The 13,562-nt window shown below is 58.9% G+C and overlaps 1 protein-coding gene across 3 annotated transcripts; it reads left to right on the top strand.

Moving 5' to 3' along the window:
- Window positions 1–906: 906 nt before the first annotated feature.
- Window positions 907–9,869, top strand: LOC116863471 (chordin). Of its 3 annotated transcripts, none has more exons than XM_032850919.1 (23): window positions 907–1,125; window positions 1,368–1,471; window positions 1,958–2,087; window positions 2,233–2,361; window positions 2,466–2,565; window positions 2,689–2,776; window positions 3,138–3,279; window positions 3,398–3,538; window positions 3,624–3,706; window positions 3,783–3,930; window positions 4,082–4,188; window positions 4,313–4,432; window positions 5,059–5,215; window positions 5,539–5,759; window positions 6,243–6,356; window positions 6,679–6,951; window positions 7,041–7,134; window positions 7,250–7,306; window positions 7,595–7,698; window positions 8,150–8,252; window positions 8,706–8,860; window positions 9,031–9,130; window positions 9,388–9,869. In XM_032850919.1, exons 1-23 carry the CDS (start codon window positions 978–980, stop codon window positions 9,438–9,440), a joined length of 2,871 nt encoding a protein of 956 aa, XP_032706810.1. In that variant the 5' UTR covers window positions 907–977; the 3' UTR covers window positions 9,441–9,869. The 3 variants fall into 3 exon arrangements, 2 of the variants coding, with proteins under 2 accessions (XP_032706810.1, XP_032706809.1); XM_032850918.1 differs by having other exon boundaries at window positions 1,955–2,087; XR_004381828.1 differs by lacking the exons at window positions 7,595–7,698; window positions 9,031–9,130; window positions 9,388–9,869 and having other exon boundaries at window positions 1,955–2,087; window positions 8,706–8,816.
- The last annotated feature ends 3,693 nt before the right edge of the window (window positions 9,870–13,562 follow it).

The raw sequence follows: 13,562 nt of genomic DNA, 5'->3' as shown, positions 1-13,562 counted from the left end.
ACAAAGAATGTCAGGGTGGGGACAATGATGGTTGGATGGGCCTGCAGATAGGTTACCAACAGGTTACCGTAGGGAGGGAAACACTTTCACAGATAGCAAGGGGACTCTGTTTCTGGCTAAGTCCCTGTCCTCTGGAACAGCAGAGTGAGGGAAGACCTCAGAGAAGAGGTAGGGCCACAGGCCAGGCAGTGAGTGTGGGTAGTGTGGGGTTTGAGAGGTGCTGTGGGCCCACAGTAGGGCAGATCAGTTGATGGGCGTTTTTTCCACGTTGTCATCCTTAAAAGACAAGTCTTGATCTTTCCGGCAGGAACGGAGTACTAGCCCAGTGGCCGGCCCAGGCCTCAGGCCCGGCCTCTGCCCCTCCCTGGCCTGGGGCTCCCGTCTTGGACCGGACACGCACCTCCTGGTGCAGCCGCCCAGTGGCCGCCAGCAGCGGGGGGCTCCAGACCCGCCTCTTCTCCCCTCTTCGCGCCCCCTGGTCCCTCCCCTCCCCCTCCCCTCACCCTACCCCCTCCACTCTCCCTTCCCCTCCAGCCCCTCCCTCCTCCCCTGCCCCGTCCCAGCCCCTCCCTCCCCTCCCCCACTCGCGATCCGGGCCGCTGCTGCTGGGCCGGACCCCCCCGGGCTCAGCCCGGCCCCTCGCCGAGCTGCCGCCGCCGCCCCGTTTGCTGAGGAGGAGGCCCCCGGCCGGGGCGCCGGGCGCGGGGCATAAAACGGGCCAGAGCTGGCGCCCAGGGCACTAGAGCCGCGTACGGCCCGGGTCAGCGCCCGCCCGCCCGCGCTCCTCCCGGCCGCTCCTCCCCCCCCCCCCGGCCCGGCGCCGACTCCAGCCGCCCGACGAGCCCCTCGCCGCACTGCCCGGGCCCTGGCCCCGGCCCCCTCCCGCCGTACCGCCCCCGGCCCGGCCTCCTCCCACCTCCCTCCTCCCTCTCCTGCTCCCTCCTCCCTCCCGCCTCCCCAGCTGTCCCGTTCGCGTCATGCCGAGCCTCCCGGCCCCGCCGGCCCCGCTGCTGCTCCTGGGGCTGCTGCTGCTCGGCTGCCGACCGGCCCACGGCACCGGCCCCGAGCCCCCCGCGCTGCCCATCCGGCCCGAGAAGGAGCCGCTGCCCATTCGGGGAGCGGCAGGTAGGTGGGCGCTCCGGGGGACGCGCGGGCACAGAGTCCGGCTCGGGGCAAGTCTGCGCCCGCCCGGAGGGGGCGCCGGGCGCAGGTGGCTCAGCGCGGCGGGCGGCCAGGCGGGTTGGGTGGGGGTCGCGAGGCGCGTCGTGGGGGGTTGGTGGGGGGGACCCAGGGCCCGGCCGACAGCGCCCAAGGCTGGCACACCGCAGGAGCGGAACAGCGGCCGCCAGCCAAGCCCGTCCCCGCAGGCTGCTCCTTCGGCGGGAAGGTCTATGCCTTGGACGAGACGTGGCACCCAGACCTAGGGGAGCCCTTCGGGGTGATGCGCTGCGTGCTGTGCGCCTGCGAGGCGGTGAGTGAGCCCGAGTGCCGTGGCCGAGGCCTTTGCGGGTGGGGGAGCGCTGGGGTCCCGGGATGTCGGAGTGGAGTCGGAGATGCTTTGAGAAAACAGCGAGTCTGCAGGTATTTGGGATATGTAGCTCTATGGAGATACATATCTGTATATCCATATGTATTTTTTTCCTGGCGGAGAAAGTTGGGAGGAAGCCCCCCTTCAAGTCTCAGGTGCTGACTGCTATTGATCGCCCACTATGTGTCAGGCTCTTTTGCCAACGGTTTCTCTCTCTCTGAACTCCTAGAATAATCCCACTAGATGCACACTGTGACTTCCCCCATTTCCCAGATAGAGACCCTAAGGCCCAGAGCGGTTGGCAGTTTGTCTAGGGTCACGCGGCTTGTAAGAAGCAGAGAGGTCTGACTCCATGGGATGACTTGCTCTCATCCCGCGACCCTCCCCATCTGGCACTCACTCGGTTTTCCCCGTCTTCCCCACAAGCAGCCTCAGTGGGGTCGCCGAGCCAGGGGCCTGGGCAGAGTCAGCTGCAAGAACATCAAACCCGAGTGCCCAGCCTTGGCCTGCGTGCAGCCTCGGCTGCTGCCCGGACACTGCTGCCAGACCTGCCCCCAGGGTAAGACCCACTCCCTGGTGAGGGGGGGGTGGCCGGGCAGTGATACTTGGTCCTGAGCCAGCGGCTGGGGCGGACGGAGCAGACGAACGGCCAACTGGCCCTCCTCGTGCCCAGCTGAAGCCCGGGTTTCCCACTCCGGGCTTAGAGCACAGCAGTCCTGAGAAGCTGCCAACGGGCCTGGCCTTCGAGTATCCCCGGGACCCAGAGCACCGCAGCTATAGTGACCGCGGGGAGCCGGGCTCTGTGGATCGGGGGAGAGGAGATGGACACACGGGTAGGTGTGGGCCAGGCAGGAACTGGAACTATAGTCGCCCCCCCCCGCCCCCCCGCTCCTTGGCTGCAGCGGGTGACAAAACTCCGGACATCTTTTCCTCGCAGACTTCGTGGCGCTGCTGACAGGACCTAGGTCGCAGGCTGTGGCACGAGCCCGGGTGTCTCTGCTGCGCTCCGGTTTGCGTTTCTCCATCTCCTACAGACAGTGAGAAAGGGGAAGGTGGGAGGAAGGGTGAGCTGGGGACTGGGGAAGGAGAGTTGGGAAAGGCCGGTGGAGCAGTTCCTGGCCCAGGCTCAGAACCCATGCTCACCGGACCCTCATTCCCAGGCTGGACCGCCCTACTCGAATCCGCTTCTCAGACTCTGCCGGCAGCGTCCTGTTTGAACACCCTGCTGCCCCCACTCAAGATGGCCTGGTGAGATGATGCCATTTACTAGTGCTTATCCAGTCTGGGCGCTGTACTGAGAGCGCGCTCTGCATTGTCTCTTTGGGTTCTCACTGCAGCCCCGTGAGAGGAAGGCACTGACATTATGATGCCCATTTTACAGATGAGGGAAACTGAGACTCAGTAGCAGAGTATGCTTTGCACAAGGTCACACAGCCAGTAAGTCGCTGAGCCAGGATTTGGACCCCAGCATCTGGCTTCAAGGCCCCTTCTTAAGCTTCCTAGGAGGGCACGGGGCTCCTTCGCATATTCCTTCTTCACCAGAGCTGGTCTCTCAGCTGGCCTGTGTTGCGTAAGGTCTGAGTGGGGCCTTCTTGTCTCTCTGCTCCAGGTCTGTGGGGTGTGGCGGGCAGTGCCTCGGTTGTCTCTGCGGCTCCTTAGGGCAGAACAGCTGCATGTGGCGCTTGTGACGCCCAGTCACCCCTCGGGGGAGGTCTGGGGGCCTCTCATCCGGCACCGGGCCCTGGCTGCAGGTGAGGGGAGCACAGAGCCCCTGGACATGAAGTTCTATGTCTTCTGTATCCCCAGGAATAGAATGGGCTGAGGAGGGGACTTCCTGATGGGCTCTCATGGTCCTTCCTTCTCTCCCAGAGACCTTCAGTGCCATCCTGACCCTAGAAGGCCCCCCACAGCCTGGCATAGGGGGCATCGCCCTCCTCACACTCAGCGACACGGAGGACTCCTTGCATTTCTTGCTGCTTTTCCGTGGACTGCTGGAATCCAGGAATGGGGGTGAGTGGGATGGGGCAGGCCATGTGAGGAGTGGAGGGAGAGCACCGATCCCTCAGAGGCCTCCTCACATGTGTGGCCCTTGCAGGACCGGCCCAGGTGCCCTTGCGGCTCCAGATTCTATACCAGGGGCAGCTACTGCGAGAGCTCCAGGCCAATGCCTCAGTCCAGGTGAGTGAGGGTCTGGCTCTTGCTGCCACCTGCTCTGGCCTCTTGCCGCACTAGCTACACTTTGCTCTGTTCTCAGGAGCCAGGCTTTGCTGAGGTACTGCCCAACCTGACTGCCCAGGAGATGGACTGGCTGGTGCTGGGAGAGCTCCAGATGGCCCTGGAGAGGGTGGGCGTGCCAGGGCTGCGCATTGGTGGACACATCGCTGCCAGGCAGAGCTGCGATGGTGAGGCGGGGTGGGCCCTGGCACCCTGGGCACACGCCACTGACAGGCACAGACACGTGGCCAGGGTGGGTATGGGAGGAATCCTGGGGGCTGGGGAGGGATGAACAGCCATGGGGCAAGCCGACCTCCACCTTTCTGGTCCCCCCTGCAGTCCTGCAAAGCGTCCTTTGCGGGGCGGACGCCCTGATCCCAGTTCAGACGGGGGCAGCCGGCTCAGCCAGGCTTACACTGCTGGGAAATGGCTCCCTGATCTACCAGGTAAGAGTCAGCAGCTGCCTGAGATGGAGGGCAGCAGGGCGGGGTGGGGCTTCGGCCTGCACTGTTCAGGCCTCCAGCCTTCTCTGCCACTCCAGTGTGCCCTCCCCTACTGTGCCCCCCCCAGGTGCAGGTGGTAGGTACAGGCAGTGAGGTGGTGGCCTTGACCTTGGAGACCAAGCCTCAGCGGAGAAACCAGCGCACTGTCCTGTGCCACATGGCCGGACTCCAGCTGGGAGGACACACAGTGAGTGCTGTCTGCAGAGCCAGGCCACGGGCCGTGCCCAGGAGCTAACAGCTCAGGGGTGTGCAAAGCCAGGTTGGATGAGCGGGGAGGTTCAGAGTCAGTCACTCACTAACAGGTTCTTTCATGGACGCATTGATTCCCTGGGTACATTTTTAGGAAGACTCAGTCTAGGGACTGGGATACAAGGAAAATCAGATGTGCCCCTGTCCTCAGCCATGTCACATCAGATGGGAGGCAGAGTTGGCTAGGGAGACCATGTCATTAGAGATGTGATAGTGAGTGCCACTTACCGATGCTTTCTCTGTGCCACATACAGCACTGATTGCCTTCCTTGTATGATTTTTGATCCTCACGGTTCCCATTTTACAGATGATGAAGTGAAGGATCAGAGAGGTTAAATAACTCTTTAAGACTTTTACATAGGTAGGAAGTGGTGGAGGAGGGACTCAACCCGGGCTCACGAGGTGCTTATCCAGTTACGCATGAATGTTGGGTGTAACATGGGGCACAAAACACGGAAAGGCATTCAGAATCTCGGGCTTGTGTGAAAGCTGAGGAGGGCTTCATCTGGAACCTGGCAGGCTGCACTTAGGGCTCTCATCTTTCCTTGCCCCTGCCCCTCACAGGCTGTGGGTGTCTGCCCTGGACTTGGCGCCCGAGGGGCTCATATGCTGCTGCAGAATGAGCTGTTCCTGAACGTGGGCACCAAGGACTTCCCAGATGGAGAACTGCGGGGGCACGTGTCTGCCCTGCCCTATAGTGGACATAGCGCGCGCCATGAGAGTGAGTGCCCCAGGGCTTCGCCTGCCCTCTGGTGTCCTCAAATCTGGGACTTGGGTGCCAGGGGGCCAGAGCCTGGTGTGTCTTTCTCTGTGCCTGAGCCCCTGGCTGGCATCTGGAGAAGGTGGGGGTGTAGATGGTGCCCCTGCTGGGAGACCCTCTCCATGGCCAGGACGCAGGGGTCTAAAACTTGCTGCCCCCCAGCCCTGAGCCTATGGACAGTGTCTGCCAACTTGTGGAATGAGCGTCAGGGGAAGACGGGGACGAAGGGAGTGGCTGCTGTAGGCTACCTCCTCATCGCTCACCTCTCCTCTGTCTGGATCCAGCACTGCCCGTGCCCCTGGCAGGAGCTCTGGTGTTACCTCCTGTGCAGAGCCAGGCAGCAGGACATGCCTGGCTCTCCCTGGACACCCACTGTCACCTGCACTATGAAGTGCTGCTGGCTGGGCTTGGTGGCTCCGAACAGGGCACTGTCACTGCCCACCTCCTCGGGCCTCCTGGGATGCCAGGGCCCCAGCGGCTGCTGAAGGGATTCTATGGCCCAGAGGTGAGGACCTGGTGGGGGAGGTAGCTTCGAAAAGATCTGCGTTTTTTGTTTTTTTTTTTTAAAGCATAGAAGTGCAGGCCTGTGGCTGGTGTGGGGGGTGGAGAGCAGGTAGCCTGGTATGGCAGAGCTGACCTGGGCTGGGAAGTCAGAAAGCCCTGGCTATGAGTTTGACTCAGCCTTTTAGTATCCATTCACCTTCCTACGTCCCTCTCTGGCAGGATCTCTTGAACCTCCAGGGGAGCAGGTCCTCCCCGAATGGGGGTGGGCTGCGGGGACTTGGAGTCAGAGACCCCGCAGCCCCCCCCCATTGAGGGGGACCTAGTCAGAGACCCAGCTTCTGAGCTCCACACCACCGCTAATGGGCTGCACTTCCCGGAAGACCTTATTTCACCTCCCCTTGTCTCAGTTTCTCATCTGTGAACTGAGAAGGGGAGGCATAGCTCCAGAGCGCCTTGTTCCCGCCCCCTCTCCTGTCTCTTGCAGGCCCAGGGCGTGGTGAAGGATCTGGAGCCTGAGCTGCTGCGGCTCCTGGCCCAGGGCACGGCCTCCCTGCTGATCACCACCAAGGGGAGTCCCCAAGGGGAGCTCCGGGGGCAGGTGGGCAGGCAGCATGGGCCGCTGGGGTGGGTCAGAGTTGGGCAGGCACTGTGTGTTCTTGCCTGAGTCACTCACTCTCTCTGAGTCCTGGGGGTGGTGGTGTCACGTTCCCTGGCTGGTTGGGAGGATGAAGCCTGACAAGTGTCAACAACAAGGCTGGCAGCAGCTTACCCTGTCCCTGGTTGCTGGGGGGAGATTTCTGGTGCTAATAGCATCTTCCCAGGGGTACTCAGAGGTCGAGGTGGCTTGGGCAGGTGGGCTGGCCGCTGGTGGAGATGCGAGGGGGAGCCCGGGCGCTGCCTCAACCCATCTCTCTTCCCAGGTGCACATCGCCAACCAGTGCGAGGTAGGCGGCCTGCGCCTGGCAGCGGAGGGGACTGAAGGAGCGTGGGCGGCCGGGGCTACCAATGCAGCAGCCGCGGCACTGCCCCCACTGCCCGCTGTGCTGGGCCCAGAGGCTCCCACGCCAGCCAAACCAGGCAGCCCCGGGCGCCCGCGAGACCCCAACACCTGCTACTTTGAGGGGCAGCAGCGCCCCCATGGGGCTCGCTGGGCGCCTAACTATGACCCCCTCTGCTCGCTATGCACCTGCCAGGTAGGACGCAGCCAAGGGCGCACTGAGAGGTCTGGGCTCTGGGGCAAGCCAAGTCCCAGTCAGTCCCCCACCCAACCCTCTCTTTGCAGAGACGCACAGTGATCTGTGACCCCGTGGTGTGCCCGCCGCCCAGCTGTCCCAGCCCGGTGCAGGCACTGGACCAGTGCTGCCCTGTGTGCCCGGGTGAGTGTCCCACCTGAGTGGAAGGGGTAGTGGAAGGTCCACCGTGAGGGATGAGGCCTCTGGGGAGGGAAGGGGTTGGCCATTCTTGGCCTTCACTATTTCTTTGGCCCCACAGAGAAACAAGATGTCAGAGACCTTCCTGGGCTCTCCCGGACCAGAGACCCTGGAGAGGGTGAGCTGGGAGTCTGGTGCAGGGATGGGGAAATCCAGTGGAGCTGATGGGTGGGACCAGGAGGGGTACTAAAGAGTGAGAACATATATGGGAGTGAGTAGAGGGAGGCTGAGGGGCGCAGATTCCAAAGGACATCTGGCAGGCTTCATTAGAGTAGTTGGTCTGCAAGTGGGCCCTGGGGTCAGATTAGTGTGGGGCTGGCCCGAGACTCCAGCCTTGATTGTGGACCCAGCCAATGAGCTCAGTACTCATGGCAGCTGGGCACTGTTCCCCCCCCACACCCCCTAGGCTGCTATTTTGATGGTGACCGGAGCTGGCGGGCAGCGGGTACCCGGTGGCACCCCGTCGTGCCCCCATTTGGCTTAATTAAGTGTGCTGTCTGCACCTGTAAGGTATGGCCGCCCAATCCTATCTGGTGCCATAACCCAGCAGGGGCTGCAGAGATGGGGAGGGGGCTGCTGAAAGAGGAAGGCCCAGCCTTGGTGAGGAAGGCTCAAGGATGAAAACACTAAGAAAAGTCCTTTGAGCTTGGAGAGTCAGCTTCCTGCAGGAAAAGGGAAGGGCTGACGTGGGGGTGAATTCTGGCCCTTCCTGCTGACTTGCTCCGTATAGCCCTGGCCTTTTCTGTACCTCCCTGAACTCCCCTTTCCATTCCTATAAGCAGATAGGGGAGTGGCTGCTTTGAGGGGCTGCCATGAGCATTTGCATTCAGGTGTAGAAAGCACCAGTCCAGGCCTCTGAGAAGGGCCATGGAAATACGACATCTGAGGGATGGAAGAGGAGAGGGAGGAAGCAGGAGGCTCCCCTTCCTTTCTGACACCCTCCCTCAATGGATCCCTGCAGGGGGGCACTGGAGACGTCCACTGTGAGAAGGTGCAGTGTCCTCGGCTGGCCTGCGCCCAGCCGATCCGTGCCAACCCCACTGACTGTTGCAAACAGTGTCCAGGTGAGGGGGGTGGGCACTGAGGCTTTCCTTGGCAGGTGAGGTGCTTCACTGCCTTGTCCTGGGTGAGGGGGTGCGTGGTGAAGGCGGATGGAAGGGACTCCTCAGTTAATTCAGCATTTACTGAACCCTGTGTTGTGCCTAGCCTGGGGCCAGGGCTCTAAATGCGTTTGGAAAGAATGTGCATGGGTTTATTAGTGGGCTGTGACGGGGTTCCGGTTACTGCCCCATCCATCCATCCTCCCTCCCTCCCTTCCCCACTTCAATCCAACTATCCAATCATCTATTCATCCTTCCTCCCATACATCCATCTTCTCATCTAAATTTGTCACCTTCTAAGTACCAGAAACTGCTAGGTGTTGGAGATTCAAAGACAAATAAAACCTGGGTCGTCCTTGCAGAACTCACATCTGCTGAGCTCTTCCTCCCTCCCTCCCTCTCTCTCCCTTCCAACAGTGGGGTCAGGGGCCCACCCCCAATTGGGGGACCCCATGCAGGCCGATGGGCCCCGGGGCTGCCGTTTTGCAGGGCAGTGGTTCCCAGAGAGCCAGAGCTGGCACCCCTCGGTGCCCCCCTTTGGGGAGATGAGCTGTATCACCTGCAGATGTGGGGTGAGTGGAGAGTGTGCTTTGTGTGAGGTGGGCAGGGGGGGCCTGGCCTAGAGTGGGGAGACCTTTCCGGGGAGGGCAGGCTCCTGGGAGTGGGCTTTCCTGAAGAGGCTGAAGGCTGCTGTGTCCCTGTGCCCCTGGGTACCCTCAAAATCTGCTCTGTTGTGCACCAGGCAGGGGTGCCCCACTGTGAGCGTGATGACTGTTCATTGCCACTGTCCTGCGGTCCAGGGAAGGAGAGTCGCTGCTGTTCCCACTGTGCACCCCGGCGGCGTGAGTGAGGGGGCTGTTGGTGGGCTTGGGGAGGGAAGGCAGCACCCCCCGCCGCCAGGGAGGGAAGGTGGCACCTGCCCCCTGCCAGGAGACGCACCATCTGCTTCACCAGTGTCCTTCCATTCCACCACAGGGCAGCCTTGGACTTGGTCTTAACTACTCTTTCTTTACAAACGAGATTTCTGAAGCCCAGAGGAATTAGGCAGCTAGACTAAGGTCACAGAGCTCCAAAATTTACTCCCTTCTGTCTCCGGCAGCCCCAGAGACCAGGACAGTTCCAGAGCTGGCGAAAGAAGCCGAAGGCTCCTAGGGAGCAGCCGGAAGGCCGCCTGACCAAGAGGACGGGGCCTGGGCTAGGGGAAGGACTGGTGCCAAGGACCCTGCATTCTCCTATGGGAAACCCAGTGCCTTTGGCCCCTCTTTTCTGCCTCTTCTCCCTCCCCCCACTACCTCTGGTAACCACACCTCCACAAGGGGAAGGGGCAGCTAGGGAAGACCAAGGCCACAGCCACTCGGACTCCCGCCCTGTCACCTTCCAGCCTCTGCCTTGGAAACCCACCTCCTTTCTTTCTGTACATAATGTCACTGGCTTGTTGGGATTTTTTAATTTATCCTCACTCAGCACCAAGGGTCCCCCCACTTCACTCCTGCTGCCCCTGAGCTGAGCAGAGTCATTATTGGAGATTTTTGTATTTATTAAAACTTATTATTTTTTTTTTTCAGTCTCAGGGTAAAAGTCGTTTCTTTGTGACCAGGGACCTGAGTGGAGAAGGTCTGAGAGTGGGAGCCCTGGCTCCAGGGGCTTCCCTCTGAGAGAAGCCTTGGGGAGCATGAAGAGACCAGAGAGGGAGAGGGGTGGCACAGTCGCTGGCTGGCCCAGATGCTGCAGTGGGGCTTGGGACTGTCGCTGAGATGGACCAGAGCCTCAAGAACTCAGGCAGCCTGACACAAATGTGGTTTCCCCTGGCCTACCCGTAGATGGCATTTTGCTGACCCCGTGTTTTAAGTGGCTCCAAAGAGAGAAACAAAAGTACCACCAGCCTCTATCTTCTTTGTCTCAAGGGAGGCAACTACACCCCTGTTATTCTTTTCTGTAAATGAATTGTGTTCCAGACCAGTTTGGGGGCAAATCTGGATCAGAATGGACTGGAATCAGCCTGATCTTGTTCTTGGCTGAGCTTATCTTGGGACCAAGTGCTGTAGAGTAGGATAGGACCCCTCCCCCCACCTCCCCTTCCTGCCATCGGCAACCAGACATGCCCGCAGAGCTGGGGTGAGGGAACGAAGGGTGTCAGGATAGAGAGCAAGCAATGTATGTATCTGCAGATCTATCTTCTATATAAACGATGCAGGATAAAGTGAGTATGGCATTTTATGACCTAGTTGGGTATTGGGAAAGGGCGATCATAGCCTTCTTGTCCAGGGTGAGGTGTGCCCTATGTGCTTAAGAAATTATTGTCTTCACCCAGGGAAGCTCCAGTTCTGTTAACTAGCTGAGTTACTGAACCTTCAAGAGTCCTTGTTTGCTTTCTGTAAAAGTCCTATCTCCCTCACAGGATTTGATCAGAGCCTGTGACTCCCGCAGCTCTGTGCCCGGCAAACATTAGCAGGAAAGGCACTGTGACTGAGGTAGGGTTCCTGGAGCTGGTCTGGAAGGCAGGGAGAAATCTGGGGAAGAGTCTGGCCAAGGGTTTCAATTATGAGATATTCTGCTGAATGCCCAGGGGTACGGGGGAGGCTGGTGGGAGACGAAGGGACGATAAGGATGGGGAAAACTGGTCTCAGGCCAGAGCCCTGGCTATCCCAGGCTGTCCCAGATCCCCCTCACAGGAGGATTGTGAGGGTCAGATCGGGAAGACGAAGCAGCAGGGTTGGCATGGGGCTGAACACAGGGAACAAAGCATGGGGCCAGGTGTGGTGGGACGGAGGCATTTGGCCCGGAAATGGATGTGCTGATGGTATTGTTCTCCGTGGAGAGGGAGTCTTGAGGAAAGAAGGGTTGAAAGGAAATTTTGATCCTTCGATTTGACATGAGTTTGCTACCGATGCTCACAAGACCGGAGGGAGGGCAGAGGCAGTGAACATCCATAGGGTGGCTCGATAGGCTTGCCCCAGGGACCCTGACCCGCAGGACCCATCGGGGCTTCAGAGCCATGTCACGGGTTGGCAGCCAGGGGCCCAGGCAGAGCGGTGTTCTCCTCAGACAGCAGTTCCTGAAGCACCCCTTCCATCATAGCCTGTGTTCTGCCCAAGCCTGGCTAGTCCCCAGGCCTTGCTGAGCCCCAGGAAGGTGGTGTGGTGACCACAGAAGGCCAGCCCTGTGTCTGAGGAACGCCTCAGGCAGACGGGAAGCCCTGACCTGCGGAGACCTCAAGAGGGCACCCCAGCCATTCCCCTTTAGGCAACCGCACAGACTCAGAGCCCTTTGTCTTTCAAACTATAACACCTGAGGAGAAGCCCATTTTCCTGGGTAGCCTGTGTCCGTGTTTCAGAGCAGCTGCTGGTAGGATTTACAGTTTGATCTCTCACCATGGGTCAGTCAGGCCTTCCGCTTTGCCGAGGGTTTGACAGGGCCTTGGAGCTAACAAGAGATGGAAAGTCGTACATGGTTGTGGGGCGGGGGTGCTCTGCGTGGCCAGGGGAGGGATGGACGTGGTTTGGACACATCTGTTTTGTGAGGAGAAAATGCCTTCATGTACAGCCCTCCACTTTTCCACTTCTGACTTCCGCTTTTGACTGGACTTGAATGGTGGCTTGTGCCGGCTGTGGTGACACATCTGGCATCTTTTTGTGTCACATCCAGATTTTGGGGTCAGGTGAGGAACTAGCGCATGGTGGCACTGCCGGCAGCTGCTGCTCCTCTTTGGGGCCAAGTCTCTGAGGAGTGTCTATGCAGGTATTTGAATAATTGATGGTTATGACTTAGGAGCCCAGTTTCCAAGCCCTGCCAGTGGACGCTTGAAGGTGTCTTGGTTCCCCGGAGGGCGGAGCAGCGCCTCCTGGGCATGGGGAGTCTGGGACCTACTGTCCTTCCATTTGGGCATCATTTCTGTGAAAGCCCTCATTCCAGAGAAGAACCAGTTGCCTTCAAAAAAGTTTCAGAACAACCATTTTAATGCGTTCCACCTCTTTTTATAAAAATAATGGGAAACAGAAAAAATGTGACTCTGACACAGTGAAAGTGGCAGAGGGGGAGGGTTCATAAGTCATAAAGTCAGGATGAGGAGGGAACTCAGCAGGTGGGCCGGAAGGGACCCAGTTTAGCTCATCATATTCTAGGTAGTCAGAGACAGTGTGTGCAGGAAAAAAGCATAGGAATGCACATGGACTATCAGAAATGGATTGTTAAAGATGACGAAAGGATCGTACACCTGAAGCGGATAGAATGTCGTGTACCAGTTATAATTCAGTTAAAAAGAAAACAACAAATGGGGCAGGAATTCTGAAGGGATTGTGTAATGATTATGTTCTGAGGGTGGAACTGCCCCCTTATAACCCTGTGGGTCTTTGATATATGTTTTCATGAACAAAAGGAGCTGCCAGAATTACTTTTATTCATCACAGAAGTAAATCATTGTGAACAATCATGGTAACACATATATGTAAGGAAGAAAGAAAAATTCACCTGTTAGAAAGAATTTCAACCCCTGGGTAACTTCTCTTTAAAAATCCCCCTGGGTGTTTTTTTAAGTTTTAGTTTGCCCTGCCCCCTCCCTGGGTCCCATCCCTGCAGCACGTCTGTCCCCATTTGTGAAATGACTGATGACTGTCCTTAACCCAGTGGAGGGTATTTGTATGATAACCTCTGGAGCTGGAGCACAACTAAATTTGCACAAATAGGGAAAGCAGGAGATTGCATTCAAGGGAAATATGACCCTTTGCATTTAAAATGCCAGGGGAGGCAAAAACCAGAAATTCTGAAAAAAATCCTCACCAACTCAGAGAACTTGGCAAATTGGCATTGGGTGATTTGATCTTCAGCAAATTGATTAGAGCCCACCAGTGGGGTCCCAGCTCCTCAGCGGATGGGTATTGAGTGGGTCTGAAGGTTATCCCATCCTCATGTGGGCAGCGGAGGTTGGCCAGTGGACCTGTCTCCTGGCTGGCCAGGGCCCCAGCTGTGCCTTGGGAGGAGTCATTCCCCATGTTTTCTTGTTCTCTTGCCTTGGCTGGGCTGGCTTCTTGGCTGAGATGTAGCCTTCTCCTCTTTTGGAATGCCCTGTGCCTGGCTGAGTCCTTGGTCCTTCTGCAGGGACAGAGACTCCTCACTCTTCATTTGTGTGGTGGGACCGGGGCGGTGGGGGAGGGGGGAGGTAACAGGTAATAGTGGAAGGGGAGCTGCCAATGAGCACCCCACTGAGTCACTCTCCACTGGGGGGGGGGGGGGGGGGGCGGATCTGCATCTGTGTTTAGCTCGGGTGCTAGGAAGATG

This window comes from Lontra canadensis, unplaced genomic scaffold, assembly GCF_010015895.1.
Source record: "Lontra canadensis isolate GAN:19392208 unplaced genomic scaffold, GSC_riverotter_1.0 scaffold1295, whole genome shotgun sequence".
Classification (NCBI taxonomy): domain Eukaryota; kingdom Metazoa; phylum Chordata; class Mammalia; order Carnivora; family Mustelidae; genus Lontra; species Lontra canadensis.
This window is presented reverse-complemented; position numbering and strand designations above follow the sequence as displayed.